Raw genomic sequence first — 21,757 nt, forward strand, 5'->3', positions numbered from 1 at the left:
GTTTTTGGCTAAAAGAAATCTCATCCAAAGAGACCTTAGTTAAAATAAAAAAAGCTTTGAAATGAAAATGTTAATTCATTAGAAATTGGCCATTCCATTAAACAAACAAAAAATAATGCTTATTCCATTTTATTCAAGTTGGTTTCAATTATTTTATATTTTTTGTTGTTACAAATAATAAAACTTTGCTTTCATCGTTGTTCTCATTACTACTACTCTACTTAAATTCAAAATTTAGGAACTTCAATAAAAATAAAATAAAAAATTTGTATGAGTGAGTTAATCTTTGGTTGGAAGACATGGCTGGTGGCTAATATGAAAAGAAAGATATAGTAGGGACAAGGGGAGTTCAAGAGGAACAAGGAAGTGGAGAGAGGAGAACATAAAGGCAGTGGTGGGTTATACATATACTACAGTCCAAGTGCACTGTTGGGACAGCCCATGTCCTCGGTACACATAGGAATGGGCAACTCCTAATTATAAGTCAATGTCAACTTATATTTCAATCTTGTTCTTCCTCTAGACAGAAGGGACATGGTATTCAATGCCTTAAGGGGTCATGCCCTACTAATCGAGGAGAAAACTTTTGGTACAATATATGTAGGTACATCCATATTCAAAGAGAAGAAATTTTTTGGGATTTAAAAGAAATTATACAAAAATATATAGGTTAAAATGAAGAATTTTTTTTTCCTTTTTAGTAAACGATGGTACCGAGTTCGGTACTCCCATTATATCAAGAAATTTTCTTAAGTGAGACTATCTATGGGCCCCATATCCCACTGGGCATTGGCTCTTACCATCCTCAACAATGGAAATATTTAATATGGTCTAGGATCACTGAATCTTTTGGAGCTCCCTCTCACATCATTAATTTTTTCTTTTCTTTTTTACCCCTATTATTTTTTTTCTTTTTCAATTTTACCCTTCTATTTATATTAAGGGGCCACCTAAAAAATAGTAGTCCCGTTCAGAATAAATTATCTCCTCAACAATGTCGCCAAAGTGGTCCCCAAACCCTCCCAAATTAAGACCTCTCTCCTATGTATAAAGTTTTGTCAGAATGAAGTCAATCAACTGTGACTTTTGGACACAACTGTTTTTTAGCATAACCATAGTTCAATCACCCGGAGACACATCCCCAAGATTTTCTTCTTTCTGTCGTCTTTGCCATGTTTCTGGCAATCTGTAACGTTATTTACGTTACATAACCCCCCACCCCTAAAAAAAATAAAAAATTCCTCTTTAACCAAAAGTGCAAATTTATCTCAAATCACTACCTATCTACGTTAACTTGTTAAGATGAAAATTTGACAAACTAATGATATATAACTGCAGCTACTTTTTGTTGGGGTGTCATTATCGTAGTTACTTTCATAATACTGAGCAGATTAATGGACGTAGTAGGATGCAAAGTACCCGACAGACCGTCTATTCCGACAATTAGATCCTTAATGCCGGGTCAATTATCATTTGACAGACCACAAATTAAAGCAATATATATGTATGAATATGATGTATATAAAGAGAAAAGCAAATAATTGTTAGAACGTTAGGGAGGAATAAATCTTTGGTGCTACTGTTGCACTTAGATTCGGTGCATCTCACCAATAGAAGTATTATACATCAGAGAAGAGAAAAAAAATTTGACACAGGAAAGAAATTTTTGGCTGACATGTAATATTTTTATTGATAGGATGTACTGAATTTTTGATGCAACAGTAGCACCAAAAATTTATTCGTCAGGGAGAGTCCAAAACCTTTTTTTACAAATGATCAAATGACAAATCATACTTGATTTCTATTTCCAAGAATAAAATTATATGGCTATACTCATAATTAGCGTCTAATAAATAAGACTGTCTATTGATGATAAGTTTTGGATCTCCATCCATACTAATTTACTTACATATTACTCCAGCCTTCAATAACCCATGAAAAGACTTCATTTTCAGACTTTATTCAATTAGAAACTTCTTATCATGCTGTTCACGACGATTGGATTGAAGGCAAAGTCGATGTCGGTCGTATATCCATACATGAACGTCGGCTACGGCTAGCCATGAGAACAAGAACAAACAAGTTTTTTTTTTTTTTTTTTTGAAATATTTCAATCGGTTTATCTCTTCGTGACTAGTCCAATTCAGGGCGAGTCTAGGATTAAGGCTCTAAACTCCTCCCAAATGTGATACTGAGAAGGATCGAATACATACTCTCACTCTCAGCATGCTCAGCTCTCATCCGATAACTGAACTATTACTATTTGGTAAGAACAACCAAGCTGATTAATTAAGCTTGTAATAAGTCTCAATGTCATTTTAGTGTTTTATTAAACAACGTGTAGATTTAGTATTTCATTATAGATGTTGTCTCTGGTAAAGATGATTGCATTATAAAGTAGTAATGATGATTCAGCTTTCAGATTTGGACGTGTCATACAAACGAACCATAAGAAATGGAAAAAGAAGACTCCAGGGAATATATATGTACACATGGCCAACTACAAATCAAATTAGAGGGAAGTCTTATACTTTGCATATATGCAGGTTATAGTCTTTTAGATGTTGATTAAATTGGGAATCTTTCAATCTTCGTTCTCAAGCTTAGCTTTTGCCGTAAACAATACTGACTGAGTCTTATCTTTTTTGTTTCACCATATAAGAGGAAGACACTTTGACATGTGTCAAGCTAATGCATGTTGCTTAATGTTTAGTTGCGTAAAAGTCAGAGGAATGGTTTGGATGCACTTTTCATACCTTTGTACGCACTTTTCATCCCTTGTGACATTGGTTTGATTAGTGTCGAGATATATAGTCCCACATTGGTTGGTTGTATGTGCAATTAATATGAAATTTATAAGGCCTCGGGCACTCCCACCCTTTGAGCTAGCTTTTGGGATGGTGTATCATAAGGTTCTTTACATGGTATCAGAGTCTCGCCGCTCCCACTTTCTCTCGTGGAATTTCTTAGCACAGGTAGGCTGGGCCTGTTATATCATCCACTCTTCAAGTCCAATGGGCTCTCGTGTGAGGGGGCGTGTTGAGAGTTTCACATTGGTTGTATGTGCAACTAATGTAAAGTTTATAAGGCCTTAGGCACTCCCACCATTTGAGCTAGCTTTTGAGATGGTGTATCCCAAATTTTTTTACAATTATGAAACATTTCCGGTGTTTGTTTGACGGCAAAACTGTGATTGTTCGTGTCACATCACATATTAATAAAAGATTGCTTTTTTGAAGCAGTTTTCTCTTCTTTTTCATCTATTTTCTTCGGTTTTAGCATCTGACAGTCACTGTTGCAGCAAAGTACTGTGTTATATAATAAGGACTTGGAAGGCTTTTTTACATAATTGATAATTAGGGACTCCGAAGGATGATTTTGATATTTAATAAGAACTAAAGAAGAAGAAAACATATATTCAAATTCAACTTCAACGTTGAATGAAGAATGAGTTTATTTCATTAATAAACGTAGTTTCTGGCATTCAATAAAAATTGTACTATGTATTGAGATTAAGTTGTATGCTTTTACATCAATTGATTTGTCTATAAACTATGTGATAGGATATTATGCCTATTTTATCCACTCTCTTTCAATACCATTAGATCAAAATTTTAAAAAAATAGGAAAAAGATGAAGGTCTTGTACAAAAAAAAAAAAAACAAAAGAAAGAGAAAAGATGAAGGTTTGTTAAAATTCTAATATAACCGAATTTGAAACAAGCAGCTAAAGTATGCATAAAAAAAGATAGACATATAATATCATATCCAAACTATATATTACTTTTAACATCATTAGTAGTTAAAGATGTAATAACTAAACTATGTTGTTAATGTCATAATTAATAACAGTGAAGCCCGTTAGTTTATTTACAATGTTACCTAATCAACAAAAGCCCAAATCCAAAGCATTTTAACATATGGATATCCACATGATTGGTGAGGACAATGCAACATGTAGGTCAACAAGGATAAAAAAGGCGAAACACAAAATCTCCATGAACTGTCTATATACATAACGACAAAGCTTAAAGGGGGAAAATAATTACTTTAGTCGCTTATAGGGGATGAAATTCTCTTCTCTCTCTCTATTTTATATTCATTCATTTTATTCTTGCTTGTCAATAGGGATGAAAGTGGACTGGGTTGGGCCAAGCTTTGCCCCGAAAGTCCAAGCATACGTCAAAAAATTTTAATTTGGCCTGGTCCAAGCCTAGTATGAGTCTAACTGTTAACCTGATTTGACCCGTTATTAAAAAAACAAATGACCTGGCTTGGCCCGTTAGCCTGTTAATTTCTAACTTCCAAGCAGAATCATAAATCAAGTTTACAAAGTACTCAAATTATGTTGCTACACCAAAAATCATAATTTCAACGTCCAAACAGAATCATGAATCATAACAAAACTCATACAATATGCATTTAAGTCATTTTCAAAAGCAAAATGCTCAAACTAAATAACATATATTTCATCAGATCTAACAAACAAATCCATACTATGTAAATTAAAATAACTACATGAATCCAACAAACACATCATGATTCTTGGAGTAAGTACAACCTCACCCAAAAATCTTTTATTATATTTATATACACAATCTAACATGTTGAGATGTTGGTTCCTCCTATATAAGAAATAAAGTAAGATTTCTATTAAAATATAATCGAATACAATTAAGTTGTAAATAATTGCAATTGATTAAATTTATATATTTTGTTTTTTCTTCAAGGCATACTTACTCTATTTTATTTTATTTAAAATAAATAGTACAATATAGGCCGGCCTGTAGGCTTATAGGCCCGACCTTTTGAAAGTCGGCCTACGGCCTTTTTATTAAACAGGCTTTTTTAAAGTCCAAGTCCGGCCTATTATACAAAATATACTAGGTCAGGTTTGACCTGATGTAGGCCGAGCCGTAGGCCCCTGTAGGCTGACCCGACCAAGTTTCACCCCTACTTGTCAACTATACGTCTCTCTTGCTTAACTTGTTTTTTTTTATTTTATTATTCCATTAATTTACTTTGTGAACTTTTTGTAAAAAGTCACTTTTCATGTTTAATCCCACCGAAACTTTTAGGCTCATCATCCCTTTGTTTTTACACGAGTAATCGTCTTTAGCTATGAACATTATATTTTGTCCTTTTTTTTGTGGTAAACATTGTCCTTTTTTTTAATTTGGCCTATATATTTCATAATAACCCCATACCAATCTCATGGTGTTATATTTTAAATGAATGAAAACCCAAAATTAATTAAAGAATGAAACATATAGAAACCAAAATTATATTTTACTTATTTTTAAAATAATCTAATGTACAATAATTTTAACAAATGAGTTTTACACGTATTGAAAATGAACAAGATATATGAACAAATATGTAATTAAGTTGTGAATTTCAAATCGGGATGTGTTTGCTTACAAGGACACAGCAACTTTCTATACTCTTATTCCAAAATCAGTGACATCTCTACTTCTAAAGACATTACAAAGAACTTGCCTTCACCTGTTGCAAAATTCGTAGGGTAACATGATTTAAGAAAGCTCCTATAGCTAAATGAATTCTTTAGCTTTCTTTATTTTTCTTTTATTTATAATTAAATAAGTTACAACTGTTAGAAATTTTATATGTGGGTAATATTAATTAATATTTTTTTGTATTTTCTAAAATAATCGGGTTAATAGATATTCCAATTTAATCTGTTATGATAAGCTCATTGTAATCATGTTGAGTTGAGTTTTTGGCATCTATTGGTATTGAGCCTAGTTAGGCAGCACAGTGTAGGCATTAATATTTGATTAGGCTTTTGTGATGAGTGGACCCATCAGGCACACTGTCGATTAGGGTTTTGCTAGATCCCCTTTTTAGCATATTTATATTGAGGTTAAACCCCATGAGCTGTCACGCTCTCATCTCATTGATGCTGTCACTTTCGGAATAAAGTATGATTATGCTCACCGGCAATTATACCGATCGCACAAGTAATACAGTGATAAGAAAGTATCGTCTCCACAGGGATTGAAATTGAATATCAAATAATTATCCTTTCAAGATGGAAGGAATTCAACTGGGTGTGTGAAATTTGTTGTTGATTAGAGTAAAAATAAGAACTAAAAGTAAAGACTTGTTTTTGGCTTTTTGTTTATGAGAAATAAAACAGCAATTGATTTTGTAAAAATATGAGAAGACATTGTAGCTAGAGTACACTTACCGAATGATTCTCACTTCTTACTTTGGATTGATTTACGATGCTCATTTATATAATTACTCAGATAAATTATTATCTAAAAAAATTTAATAGTTAACCCTCAATTCCTTGCAAGGTTAACCCTTTAACCCCAATTGGAACCCCAATTCCTTGCAATGTTCCTCATGGCATTAAGCAATGAACTCAATAATTTAAGCATCCGCAATTAAATATACATCTATTCCTAGCATGCATATAAATTGTTATCCTACCCCTTTTCAAGATCAAAAAACCCCAATTTTCCTATCTAGGGTTCTATCCCTCAAACTATCATCAACTATCAGATTGATCAATTCTAATAAAGAAGATAGAAATTACACACAGAGTAGAAATAAAGATAAATATATAAACGAGTAATTATAAACCAATCTGTCGTAACAAGGGTTCACATAAGGTTTGTGACCCTAACTACAATAAAAAGAAACTAGCCAACCATGGTCATGGCTGACATAAAATTATATAGGATAAAGATAAAGAGTGTAATTACAAAACGAAGACTAAGAACAATCCTCCATTCCTCTCCTTCTGCAATCCTTGTTTTTCCTCCTTTCTGCTGTCGGAAGTCCCTCCATGCTGTCAGAAAACGTCATTTTTATATCTCCATATCGTCTTCTGAAACTGCCCTTAATGGACACGGTATTTTTTCCCGCACAACGGCGCAGGTTGGCGCCATTTGTGGCGCCACTTTGCGCCAAGTCTCTGAACTTGCAAAACACGAACCTGTGAGTCTCGCTAACCGGCGCGAGTTGGCGCCATTGTGGCGCCACTCTGCGCCAAATCTCTGCCAATTTTCTGAAACACGCTGCACCTTCCACAAACCGGCGCGGGTTGGCGCCGTTGTGGCGCCAACTTGCGCCAACCTTCTGGCTTTTGTACCACGACCCTGTGACATTCGCACCCGGCGCGGGTTTGCGCCGTTGTGGCGCCAGTCCGCGCCAACTTGCTGGAAATTGTACTGAGGATCACCAGTGTGGAGTTGCATCAACTAGCTTTTTACAATTTTGTAGTTTTCACTTCTTCTACCTATATAAACACAACCAATAGGTGAGAAATATCATTGATATGAAAAGAATCAATATAGTAAGCAAATATGTATATAAATTGCTCTTTTATGACTCAATTCTTATCAATTTCAGCTTGAAAAACTACATTTGCCAGAGGCACATCAAACCATTCCCAGATTTAAACGTTGTTGTCCCCAGCAATGTTCAATACTCAATCCAGGAAACATTCAATTAATCCAACATAACAATCCATAAACACTCTCAGACACAATATGCTATGCATGACTGACCCAATATCATAAATTCCCAACAATGTCATCAGCTTCTTAAAGATATAAGTCTACATTGATTACCCCTCACATAGATAAATAATGCCCACCCACACTCAGTGTTTAAGGGTATCATGATCACTCAATCAATCACAGCTATAACACTACCATGGGCTTGATCATATTCTCAAAAGTTTTTAAAAATGAAGAATCAAACACATGCATAAATTGATCAAAAGGACTTCACGGGTTGTAACTTGGCTGGGTTAAAGGGTAGGAATATATGGATAATAGCTCAAACAACAATGAGATTGAAAAACTGATATTATTTCACTTAGCACATTCAACTCAATGGTTTTGCTCCACTAACATTCCCACAGAATTTCGGGAACTAATTCCTGTCAGCCACCTTTTATACACATTCATTCTTTTCTTTTCTTTTTTTTTTCATTTTGCCCCTTTTTAAATAAGGGCACAAATGAAATCTACATCCTCTGATTACTTGACCTTTGTGGAGCTTACTTCAATTTCTTTGTTTATTTTCAACACATCAGTAATTCAATCTCAATCAAGGTAAGTCACATGGATATAGGCTAATCCATCAATCAGGCCACAGGTCATTTATCAACAAATTAAGTTCAGGCTCAAGGGCTAACAATGGAAAAATTCATTCAGGTGGATTATTTTGGCCATAAGCTAACAAGAACAAAATGCCTTTATCATATCAACCAATGCATGCATAACAGAGAAATAGATCAAGTTCTAGAGTGTTACAACAGTGAGGTCTCTCAACAAGAAATTCAGTGTTTAAGCTCAAACCTCACAGCTATGATATCAATATAGACTCAAGAAAATTGACCTCAGACATTATTAGAATTTCACAACATTAGTTCAGACAAACGAGCAATCATGTAATCCAATTATACCATTGCAATGTCATGCCAGATTGTCATACAACATACTTCTAAAAATTCAGTCAAGCACATTAACTAGATAAGCACATTTAAACCTGAGAATTGCTTGAGAAACTGATCAATTTTTTTTTAAATAAAGATAAAGATCAACACACAATATCAACTAAAATAAAATAAAGAAAATAAAAGAGTTTAGAATATCTCCCCTGATAAAAGAATTGCAGTTCCAAGATGCTTTCTTAAAGCCTACCATTCCCAGATTTAAAGAATTGTTGTCCCCAACAATAATCAAACCAAAAGATGGATGAAAAACCTGCACCATGCAACAAACAGCGGCATATAGGATAAACTATAATGCGCACAAGATAACATCAGAGTGTTTAAGAAATATACCAACTCAAAGCAGCTAAATGACCCTAACATCAACCTTTGGTCATAATAAAACAGCAAAAGTACTAAAGAAAAATAAACTAATATACAATAAATCTCCGACAGTAAGGAGATTTAATCAATCCTCCATGTCATCCCCTGTAACGCCTGGCAACTTGCAAGGATCAACGACTGTCCCCACACACTAACATGAGACTTTTCAGCGTGCTTTGTCCTCACTCGCACACTTCCCGGGAAAACTTCCCAGGAGGTCACCCATCCCTGAATTGTTCCAAGTCAAGCACGCTTAACTGTGGAGTTCTTCCGATCCGGGCTACCGAAAAGTAGATGCATCTTGTTAGTATAGGTAGTACCAATTAATTCTTATAAGTCATTCCCAAATCCCTCTCTTTCGGGTGTTGATTCGATTCATTCATGTACCCCCGTCCCTAAAAGCCTGCCAGGAGCCGCTCCTTGTCTGTGCCCTTGCGCACCGGCGATCACTCCCCGCCCTCGTCAGCGCCCGGGATGTTACATGCCCACCAGCTTCCGCCTGGTTCGTCCTCAAACCACACCGTACTGGATGAGAGGCCCTGCTCTGATACCACTTGTAACGCCTGGCAACTTGCAAGGATCAACGATTGTCCCCACACACTAACATGAGACTTTTCAGCGTGCTTTGTCCTCACTCGCACACTTCCCGGGAAAACTTCCCAGGAGGTCACCCATCCCTGAATTGCTCCAAGTCAAGCACGCTTAACTATGGAGTTCTTCCGATCCGGGCTACCGAAAAGTAGATGCATCTTGTTAGTATAGGTAGTACCAATTAATTCTTATAAGTCATTCCCAACTGTACCGTCTCATACCAGCACAGTCTCTGGAATCCCTCTCTTTCGGGTGTTGATTCGATTCATTCATGTACCCCCGTCCCTAGAAGCCTGCCAGGAGCCGCTCCTTGTCCGTGCCCTTGCGCACCGGCGATCACTCCCCGCCCTCGTCAGCGCCCGGGATGTTACACAGCCACGTGAGGAACTCTTTCAAGTATTGTTTTCTCTGAAAGACAGAGTCTTGGTGTCTCTTCTCACAGATTCTCCTTTTGGCGGCCTTCATCCTCTGGTAATCCACATACATCTTCCAACTAGTATCAAAGAGTTTCACCACTTTCTTTCTCATTTCCTTCTTATTTGTAGGATTACGCCTCCCTTGAGGCTTCCTCATATGTTTGACATCATCCTCCATGAGAATTTTGTGGGTACAGAAAGAAGGATTTATGTCTTTTAAATCAGAAATAGACCATGCTATAACAGTCTTATGTTCTTTCAGCACTTTTGTCAACTTCCTTTCCTGCTCAGAAGACAACCCCTATTAATGATAACAGGGTAAGTCTCCTCATTGCCCAAGAAGATATACTTAAGAGTTTCGGGAAGCTCCTTCAACTCGACTTTTGGGGCACCATCTTCTTTGTCTTCATCTTTCTTACAACAATAAACTATGCGCAATCCCTACTTTGATTTCATACATATCCTGGAATTTTAAATTCTTACAACAAAAAAATCATCATCTCTTTCATTAAAAAAAAGTGTGTATGTTAGAGAAATATTATAAAGTTTCTTAGCACATGTGGACAAACTTGTTGCATTATTCACCATTCAAGTTCAATAAATTTTCATGTAATAGATTATGTCAGAGAAAATAAAATTATTGGTGTCGTCTCAACCAATAATAATTTCAATTTTAGGGTTAAAATAATTTTTTACCCTATACATGGGAGACTATACCATCACAAAGAATTGAAATTTCTCATGTATATATGTCCCAAGAGGGTCGTTTCAAATAATACATGGGAGACTAATCCAAACAATCATACAATTGGGACATATATACATGAGACATATAATTTCATGTAGTTTCTATACCATCACAAAACCAATTTCGTCGTTTCAAATTTTTTACCAATTGTATGATTGGATTAGTTTTTATTTATTTTTTAAAATTTTAAACATGTCAGTCTAGCTTTGTGACTGAACCATAGGAAGTACGCAGGATTTGTCTATTGTCGGAAAACGAAACCGCTCAACACCGTAAATAATAACAATTAAATAAATAACCATAATAATGCCAAAACTCTGAAGATTCTGCAGATATAAATTAACTAAATCAACAAATGCATGGCCTGTCTTGTCAATAACTGTTCAGTAGCATCAGCCTTGCATTTCTCAATAACGGTGAAATTAACTGTACCAACAGAATAACTGCCACCACAAGAATCAGTTTTTGTTTTAATAATTTACATGACATAAATTTCAATGTCAGATATCTATAGGATTGACACAGAGTCTCTTGAAATTTGCGCATCATAAGACTTTTTGGGGGGTGGAACTACACAGGAACAGAACAACGGATCTAAAATAAAAGATATGTTCTTATTTGGTCGGCATTTTCTGTCCTTTGTGGTCTTCATCCATTGATTTTGATGCACTTTATTCATCATGTTCTAAGGTCTCTTTAATCTGATGGACTAGGAACTAAGCCATATTCTTATGCCGCGAATTCCCCTTCCTTTGAATGTTGATATATATATTCCCATGCATAAGAATTTCTTTTTCACTGATTCTGGTAGTTGTTTGGATTTCCCCTACCTATTAGAAACAATAAATCCTAAAAAAGATTAAAATAAAATAAAAGGGTCAGGACTTAAGAAACAGGTATTAATAAATGGGATATGTTTTCTCATGTTGCATGTGACAAATTATCTCATGCAACACACAAAAAATAGGTAGAATTCACTTTTTTTCTTTCTCTTTCTTTTTTTCAATGGATTCCACTCACTTTTGTGTGTATTGCAGGAGACAATTTGTCTCGTGCAACATGAAAAAAACATTTTCCTTTTACTACAAAGGCATGATTTGAGAGCTTACAACATATATTTTTGTAGCCTTGTAGGACAGCTCTCTGAATTTGATATTAATTTAAGGAACATGAGTTGTTGCTGAATCCATATGGATGAAGAAACTTTTGTTGTTGGTCTTCTATATCCCAGAACTGACCACCAGCATAATGAAAATTGGTTTTGTCAAAAACATACATAAGAAAAAGAAGAAATCTTAAATCCCTACTCTTCTTAAGTAAAATTCAATTCTTTGGTCATTTCTGTTTATACCTCAGAAAAGACATTTGACATCTGCCCTTGAAGAAAAACTGAAGATGAATAATCCAAAAGATAGTCATAACTAGCAACGGGGAAGCTGGTGGTAGTGGTGGTTAGGGTTGTTGTATCAGCAAAAGCTGTGACTTGGGTGGGGCTGCATTGTGGTACAGATGGTAATAGTGATGGTGATGCTATGCCATTTAATTTCTGAAAATTCAGTGAGACCAAACTTCATCATTAGATTTATTTTTTATAACTACACACACACACATTAGATTTATGTGTGTGTGTGTGTGTGTATCAGCAGCACATGAAATTTTCTGGGATCTATTTCATCACCTGATCTGGTTTAACCAAGAGGGTGTCCAGGTCCATTGCAAAATCAAAGAGCATTGGATTCACGGAAGCAAGTTTCATAGACAAGAACTGCAGAATATAAAGGTATATATTGTTGGTTTACACATTTTAGGTACGTAATGAACAAGGTGGAATAACCAAAAAAGAAAAGTTTTGAGTATATTGTTGGGACCATTACCTCAACTTGATTCTGTAAGGACTGAACATAATTGATTATTTCGTCCAACACAAGGGCCTTTCCGGTTACCTATTTAGGAACCAAATCAAATGAAGATGTCAGAAGAAAATGATTAAAGATATAAAACAACTCAACATAAAAGATTAAAGAAAATGAACTTCACCTTATCACAACCTGGCACAAGTCGTTGCAACATCTTCATCCTTTCACTTATTTTCTCTCTTCTAACCTGAAATGCATTTAGGGACATTCACAATGAGACATGAACTTTGGGGACATTTTAGTAATTCTGGTATATATCCAACTAACAGTATTGTATTTTACCCTTTCAGCAAGGCTATGGCTATCCGTTGCTTGACCTCTTCTTGCTCTGACATGGACATAACCTTTTGGAGGCTCTTCAGGACCATTTTTTTGTTCCTTCTCTTCTTTCACCCCATCATTGCTCTTCTTTTGTTTCTTGTTTCTCCCTTCTATTGAGTCCTATAATGATTCATAAGATGACCACAAAGTAATTAAATTAATAACATGAACCAATTATTCTTTTTTCTTCTTTGAGTTAATCCAACTCTAATTAAGTTTTTTTGAGGCAAGTTGGTTCCTTCCCGTATCTCTACAAACTTTAATTTTTTGAGCCGGCTACGAGATTGATCCGAATGCAGAGCGGGTGAGGGAAGATATTTAAACCCTTTTTCAAAGATGATACGTAAGAATTGAGACTCTTTCTTTTTCACTTACTCAGCTCGTTGGCTGAATCAATTATTGTTAACATATATAGTATATGGAGAAGGATCCGTTTACAAATTTTTATAAATTACACTATGTATTTCCGATTAAATTATATACTTCGAAAAATGTAACTTAATATAATTACATAGTGTAATTTGTAAGAATTTGTAAATAAAAAGTTTGTAAATATATACGCTTCCTAGTATATAGCAAAATATTTAAATTTAAAAAAAAATGCATCAAAGAAATACCTTGGATCCATTTGTGGCTCTCCTTTTCTTCTCCATAGGAGTTACCTTCTGAGTGACCTGCTCACCTTTTTCAAGCTTGTCCACAACCATGGAGGTTTCAGGACTCTGGTTTTTGACCACAGAAGGCTCGGTATCACTAATGGTAATCTTGGAGCTTTGGCTAGTTTCTTGATTTGTGACACTAAAAGAAGTATCCTGATGAATACGAAAATGATGAGGATGAAGGGCAGTGTTCATATGGGCTTGTTCCCCTGAAGAAGACATATTTATGGGGTTATTGGTGAAGCATGAGGACGAGTCAACAAGAAAAGGGTCGTATTGGTATGAAAAAGCTGCCATTTGAGAGCTCTTGGTTTGAAAAACACAGTTATCAAGAATGAAGCTAGTGATAGGATAAAAAGGCAAGGCAGTGTTGGTTTGGTTCTGCTGATGATACTCAAATGCAGATAGCAGCTATAAGTGTGGACTCAGCAAAAGTTGGTTCTGTGACAAAACTCAGAGGCCAGGCCCTATTTATAAAGATCTAACTTGGAATATAAAATGCTGAAATCTTTAAACAGTAACTGATTCTTATGCAGAAACAGTAAATTGACTGGTCTAATCTCATCAACTCAATTTTTTTTTCTCTTATTGTTAATAACAAATGAACCCCAATAGTCATAATTAAAAATTATTAAATCGATTTTTTGGTTAGTTAACGTGACTTTTGTTTGACTTATAAAAATACCATATCGGAAAACAGTACGTTTGTACAACTTTTTAGGACTCATCAACTTATACTAATGTAAGTCTAGTATTCATTATCAACAATTAACTTTATTTATATCTTTATTTAATACATAATTTTATTTATATCTAAGTAACTATATAGATGTATTATTTTTTTAATTACTAACAGTGTTCGAAATTCTAACGAACCCGTTAATCCAATTTTGAATTTGAACGTCTCTATTCTTCTTAAGAATTGTGACTTTTAATAATCAAATTCACTATCCTATAGTATTTTGTTAACGAAAAAATGCGAAAGATATTATTAAAACTTAAAACAAAACACAATATCGAATACATTTTAACAAAATTGAGTCGGTTCATATTGGAAAATTTGACTTAAATTATTTCACTACACTAACTTTGCCCATTTTCGTGTTCACTGCTTTATGTTTACTTTGTAATGCACAATTTTCTGTAAATTTTAGAAATTTGTGAAATTGTTAAATAATGAGATATTAAATTTAACAAAAAAAAAATCCTTAGTTTACTAATAATTTTTGGAAATTCAATTCGTTCTTACATTTAAAAACCTTTTAACATATTATCCATCTTGTAAAATACGCGCATATCTATAACTTTCTGTTAAATCTAGCACCACATTTAACATTTTCATGCTGTATCAAAGTTCGAAATATTCTGTGCTACAGAACAATTTTTATAGAATAAATATCAAAATGAACCATAGAATATAAGAACAGAGTCAAAAAATCACACCTAAACAATACAAAAAATTAAAATAAAAAATCACACCTCAAGAACTTGTATGATTGATATTTGTTTGGATTATTATGGAAAAAAGGAGGATACCCGTGTAAATAAACAGTAAACTGTAGGGTCATAGTAATTAAAAGCGGGCAATAGGTACCTTCATAAGGGGAAATGAAATAAATAAATAAATAAAAACAGATAGTAAAAAAAGGTCACCATCACTTCAAAATCAAAACGACAGAATTACAAATGACATTTCAGAAGAAAACATATACATTTTTTTTTTCCTTATGCTTTTACGCGTGAAATAATAAAATAAAACATGCAAGAATTATTTAAAAAAATAAATAAATCTGCAATGACAGGCAATGATGGAGAGATTAAATAATTAAGTAAACATGTGATCAATAATTAAATTCAACAAAAGAGCACTTATGACATAAAGAAACTTTGCAATAAGTAATTTGTCAAAAGTCTCTGCGGATTTTAGAAAATCATATTTGAATAAGTACAATAAGTTTAGATCTATGGATTCATTTTTTTTTGTAAATTCAATACGATGTCATTTTGAGACAGAAATTATGGTATTTTTGTAATTTTAATTTATTTCAGGGTTATAATAGTCTTTATATTTATAACTTTTTAAGATTTTAATACCAAAACGACGTCGTTTTGGGAATAAATACAGATAATTTATCTGTAGTAACTGTAGAAACATTTAAAAAATCAATATAACGTTAATTATACTAATAATCTCTATCAAAGGCTCAAGTTTATTCAAAACTTATGAAGCTTAAGTCAATTTATTTAAATAATTTTTAAGTAAGAATTTAAATAAATTTTCAAAATAATAGGCATGGGTGTAACTAGGGAAAAAATGGTGAAGAGAATTATTGTTAAAAAGATTTATTTAAGGTGCCCAGTTAAAATGTTTTGAATAAAAATATGAATATATAATTAAAACAAAAATGGGGTCATGGCCCTCCCTTGTAGGCCCTACTGCACAAGGGTCACTTAAGGATAAGCTGTTATATTTTTATAAATAATGTCAAGCGAAGTTGCCCACGTTAATATTCATGTTTTGCACGAGGGAAGATTATCTATCACTATAAAATGGAATGAAGTTATTACTTGAAAGTGAGATAATTTTTTTATTGTAATGTCTTCCTTCTTAAGATATGCGATTTCATTTTTGTTTATTACTATTTTGTATTTTATTAAAAAGTCTTCAATTATTAATTATATTTTTAAAAATATAGATAATACGAGTTAATAATTATATTTTAATTTATCTTTTTACGTTACATTTTTTTATTTTCAAATTTTAGTTCCTATATTATTAAAATAATTATATTTAAATTTTCTTTTTACATTCAACTTTTTTCCCCCTAAAATCTCATTTTATATTTTCAAATTATCTTCTTTTAAATATTTATTTTTTCACAAAATTTTACATTTTTTATACTTATCATTTCACTTTTATCCATCAAATTAGAAATATTGTCTTGAGAGTGACTTAATATTTTTGTCTACTCTGCCCTAAAAAATGTATTTTCTCATAATTTATATGTAAATGTTAATTCAATTACTCATGTACATATATGTATGTCCTTTATAATTTAAATATTATTTATCTTAAATATGTTTTTTACTTATATATTTTGAATCTTACAAAAATTTAAAATATCACATGTAATATAGAAAATATTTGCTATTTACATCATGTATGTGTCTTGTAAATCAAAACTTACACCCAATTTTTGACTAAGAAAGTTAGTAATAAACACTAATATTAATAAGGAGAGAATAGAGAATTTAACTTTAAAGAAGAGAGAAAATTTAATTATTAATCACAGTCATTTATTTAAAAGCATATTATTAATTAAAATATTATAATATATAATTTTCATTAAATTAAGTTGGAAATTTTAATGTTTTAGTAAAATTGATCATCACAAGATTTTTTTAATACAATTATTAAAGTTTAGCTGTTCCTAATCCAACAATCTTACATTATTGTAAAATTTAAAATGTCCACGTATATTGGGTCAAGTTTTTTATTATAAATTTTGATGATATATTATTGACTACTTGTAATATATAATATACTGGCGTTCTTAATTTTTTAAAAAATTTAATATGTACGTAGTATATTTAAAAGGTGGACATGGTATGTTGAAAGCAAAATTAAAAATTAAAAAAATAGGATATATATATATATATATATATATAGGAAAAATATTTCTGCAGTTACTGCAGATAAGTTATCTGCATTTATTCTCAAAACGACGTCGTTTTGGTATTGAAATCTTAAAAAATTATAAATATAAAGACTATTATAACCCTGAAATAAATTAAAATTACAAAAACATTATGATTTTCGTCCAAAAACGACGTCGTATTGGGCTTACTGCAAATAACTTATCTACAGTAACTGCAGAAAAAACGAACCCTATATATATATATATATATATATATATATATATATATATATATATATATATGGGTTTGTTTTTTCTAAAGTTACTTTAGATAACTTTATCTAATGTTCATTGAAACGACTTCGTTTTGAGGCGGAAATCATAGTGTATTTATAATTTTAATTTATTTCAAGATTATAATAGTCTTTATCATTCTAATTTTTTAATTTTTCAATCCCAAAACGACGTCGTTTCGATGAACATTATGTAAAGTTATCTAAAGTAACATTAGATACTTTTTCCCCTATATATATATATATATATATATATATATATAGGAAAAAGTGTGTATCATTTTAAAGGATGTAAAGTTGTTTCATTTTAAGTGAGAGAAAGAGATAGATAAAGAAGGAGATAAAGTGGACAAAAAAAATAAAGTTGTAGGTTTCAACTCTTTGTGAGAGTGAAATGATATAAGTTCTGTCATTTAAAAAGACAAATATTTTTTACACACACACATATATATATATATATATATATATATATATATATATATATATATATATATATATATATATACACGGCTGGATTAACTTATACTAATAAAAAAAGTCTTACATCTAACTTAGTCATTAATTCATTTGCATCTAACACTCGTATATTTAGCAAATAAAAATTATTAAATATAAATAAAATTATTAATCAAGATTAATAATGTACCTTACACAAGTGTAAGATATAAAATTATATGCTTAAATGATTAAGTAAAAGTATTTCTATGTAACTTTAAAAATATAAATATAACTTTGAAATATTAAATTTTAAGGTATATTTCTACGGGAGGATATACTTATCACTAAAAAATTTTACCACCTTTACAACCAACCTAATCACTGTCGATTTCCGTCAATCTAACGATTATAATTTATTGGAAATTAATAATTAATAATAAAAGTAATCTCATAATTTCCAATAAATTATAACCTTTAAATTGACGAAAATCAATGGTGTTTAGGTTAGTTGTAAATGTTGTAAACTTTTTTGGTGGTAAATATATTTTTCCCCATATTTCTATGTGATAGTATTTTAAGTTGGTTTGTATGCTAAGATTTGAGTTGTTACCAAACTTCTTTGGCACAGATGGTAAGAAGCCTGAATCTGAGTTCAAGACCTAATAATGAAAAAAAAAAGATTTGAAGGAGCCGCTTCCCAAAGGGTCCAATAATGCTCGGTTAGTACTAATCTTCAGTTACAATCGGAAGATATCTTTGAGATTACTCCAAAAAAAAAAAATTGAAGTTGATCGACTTTATAAAGTTGTAACTGAATTGTATTAAACTATGTTAGATGTAATTAAAAAATATTAAACTATTATAAATTGTACATATTCATAATATATTATTTTAAAATTATGAACTAGATTGAACAATAAAATTACTTTTCTTGTTAAAATTATCTTTTATTGCTTTCTCTCTTTAATTATTAAAAGAATTTAATATCCTCTTTAATGATAGGAGATTTGATATTCTCTATTTTCATAGAATTAGATTTAGAATAATTAAATAAATATAAAATTAATAGTACAAAATTAGAAGTAAATCTGACGTATATGCGAATCCTCTTACTTTGCAAAATAAGTGGCCTATTTTTAGCAACAACAAAAAAATATTAATTTTGGGTTCACTTTCTCAACGGTCAATGTAGATAATTTATCGACATTGAACTCAAAATGATGTCGTTTTGAGACAAAAATTAAGGTATTTTTGTAATTATAATTTATTTCAGGGTTATAATAGTCTTTTTATTATAATTTTTTAATTTTTCAACCTAAAACGACGTCGTTTTGAGAAGGAATGTAAATAATTTATCTACATTTACTGTAGAAACATTAAAGCCATTAAATTTTAATCCTATTTGTTTAAAAAAAATTAATTTCCAATTTGATTTTATTTAAAAAGATTAAAAATATGTTTACAAAAAAATAAAAATAAAAATACTAATTCCCCCTATAATGTTATTTTCTTCTTTTGTCCCTTGCTAAATAAACCTAGCTCCATTCCTATGACTATATCCTAATTTAAATTTTATATTTTTATGTTAATTATATCATATTAATTTTTATATAACAATTGTCTCATAAATTTTTTGAAATTGTCCTCTGCCCATGCTGATGTGATGTGGTATTTATGTCATGTATCCTTAATCTCGTTTGATGAAATTTGTCCTCGTCCTGACCATGTTTCACACCTCAAATGTCCTAAATTTAGCCAGGTTCATGCACTGAACAAGAACGTGTTCATTAGGTGTGTAGCTGGAGAGGGTAAAAGGACCGAGGCTGCCGCCTGGTGGTGTCTAAAATTTCATTCCCTCTCTGTTATTATCAATAAATATTTACAATAACTAATACTTAATAACTAAGATTTTGAAAAATGCAATTATTATTATTTTGAAAAATTATATTGAATTCATTGAATCAGGTAATAATAATACCAATTATTTTTGGGATATTTTGAAATTCAAATAAATTTTAAAACGTTAAATTTATTGTCAAGAATCACATAATTATTTAATTTTCTTTTTCTTTCTCCATTCATTCGAAAAACTCAAGTATTTGATAAAGTTTAAGTATTTTTATTATGGGTTTTATAAGAGTTGTGTTGTAGAAAAAATGATTGTGTAATGTTATAGAGATTCGTTTTGCGTGTCGTAGTTTTTTTTTTGTTTCAAAAAGTGTGGGTGCCACAAAATGTTGTGTGTAGAAAATTTTTTTGTATCATGTGAAATGATAAATGCAAATCCCTTTTATTATTCCTGCAATGTCTAAACTATGTAATTCAGTATTTTATTTTTATTATGGATTCACTTTTTCTGCAGTTACCGCAGATAAGTTATCTGCAGTTAGGGGTGTAAATAGGCTAGGCTAGTCATTGCCTTAAATATGCTCGGTTTGTGTAAAATACACTCTGTTAGCCTGTGTAGGCCCCAAATTACAAATCTGCCCTGACCTATATTTAAAAAATAAAAGTCTTGGCCTAGGTCTGTTAGCCTGTTTAAGCCTATTAAACATTCAACAATTAAAAGAATAACTAAAATAATATTACTTTTTCATTCAAAATTATTAAAATAATAATTTTATTTATTTTATTTAAAATAAATAATATTATATAAGCCAGCCTGTAGGCTTATAGGTCCGACATGTACACAAAAAACCTATGACCTGTTTTCTAAATAGATTTTTTAAAAGTCCAGGTCTGTTCTATTTTACTATTTATGATAGGTCAAACCTGACCTAATATAGGCTAGGCCATAGGCCCATGTAGGCCGGCCTAACTCATTTACACCCTTATCTGCAGTAAGCCCAATACAACGTCGTTTTGAGGCGGAAATTATGGTATTTTTGTAATTTTAATTTATTTCAGGATTATTATAGTCATTATAATTATAATCTTTTAATCCCAAAATGACGTCGATTTTAAAGTAAATACAAATAACTTATCTGCATTAATTGCAGAAATATTTTTCTGTTTTAGTATTTACTATTTTGAAAAAATGTTTTTCCAATCACAAAATATAAAAATAGGAAAAAGTGTGTGTCATTGTAAAGGACGTAAAGTCGTATCATTTCAAGAGAGAGAAAGAGATATATAAAGGAGAAGAGAGAGTTGACAAAAAAAATAAAAGTATGAGTTTCACCTCTTTGTGAAAGTGAAATAATATAAATTATGTAATTTAAAAGAATAAATATTTTTTTCATAAAAATATCTCATGTAATTTTAAAATGATGTCGAGTTAATCCCGTACTTTTTATAATAGAATAGTCAAAAAGCCAGATTGAAAAAGGACACATGACAGTTCGACGTAGTCGTAACAGCCATTTGGACACATTGCGTTCAACGTAGCTGTGCTATCGCACGAACCATGACTCGTTATTATTGATTCTAGCAATTCGCGTTTTCTTCTTTCCGATACATGTCTCCTCACATAATAGCTCATTGGACTTGAAGAGATATCATATAAAGAACCTTGGGATACATCACCCAAAAAAAGCTAGCAGCTCAAAAGGTGCGAGTGCCCAATGCCTTATAAACTCTACATTAGTTGCACATACAACCAATGTGAGACTATATATCTCAACACTTGTTGTTACAATTGAAAGAGAGCTGTATCATGGCAAATTCAGGTGATTTTCGTGAAATTCAGGTGTTCTCATTGTTTGTTATAGCTATCTAGCTTTCTCTAATATTGATATATGATTCCGTTAATAATTAAATGTTCTTACATACACGCACACATATACATAGTACCATTTGAAATTTTTACTTGTATTTGCTTTGAAAATACTTGGATTTTAATTGAATGTACTATACAATTGTCCACATACATATGATGTGAT

At 31.7% G+C, this 21,757-nt stretch overlaps 1 protein-coding gene across 1 annotated transcript; it reads right to left on the reverse strand.

Annotated features, from left to right (window-relative positions):
• Positions 1-11,354: 11,354 nt before the first annotated feature.
• Positions 11,355-13,804, reverse strand: LOC133308022 (basic helix-loop-helix protein 80-like). The gene is made up of 8 exons (XM_061508610.1): positions 13,466-13,804; positions 12,810-12,968; positions 12,649-12,714; positions 12,486-12,554; positions 12,290-12,376; positions 11,963-12,157; positions 11,721-11,844; positions 11,355-11,441 (listed from the first exon to the last, which is right to left on the reverse strand). Exons 1-7 carry the CDS (start codon positions 13,802-13,804, stop codon positions 11,767-11,769), a joined length of 993 nt encoding a protein of 330 aa, XP_061364594.1. The 3' UTR covers positions 11,355-11,441; positions 11,721-11,766.
• Positions 13,805-21,757: the final 7,953 nt, after the last annotated feature.

The sequence above is a fragment of the Gastrolobium bilobum genome, unplaced genomic scaffold (assembly GCF_033153095.1).
Source record: "Gastrolobium bilobum isolate Gb01-03AN ecotype WA unplaced genomic scaffold, APGP_CSIRO_Gbil_v1 utg30775, whole genome shotgun sequence".
NCBI classification, from domain to species: domain Eukaryota; kingdom Viridiplantae; phylum Streptophyta; class Magnoliopsida; order Fabales; family Fabaceae; genus Gastrolobium; species Gastrolobium bilobum.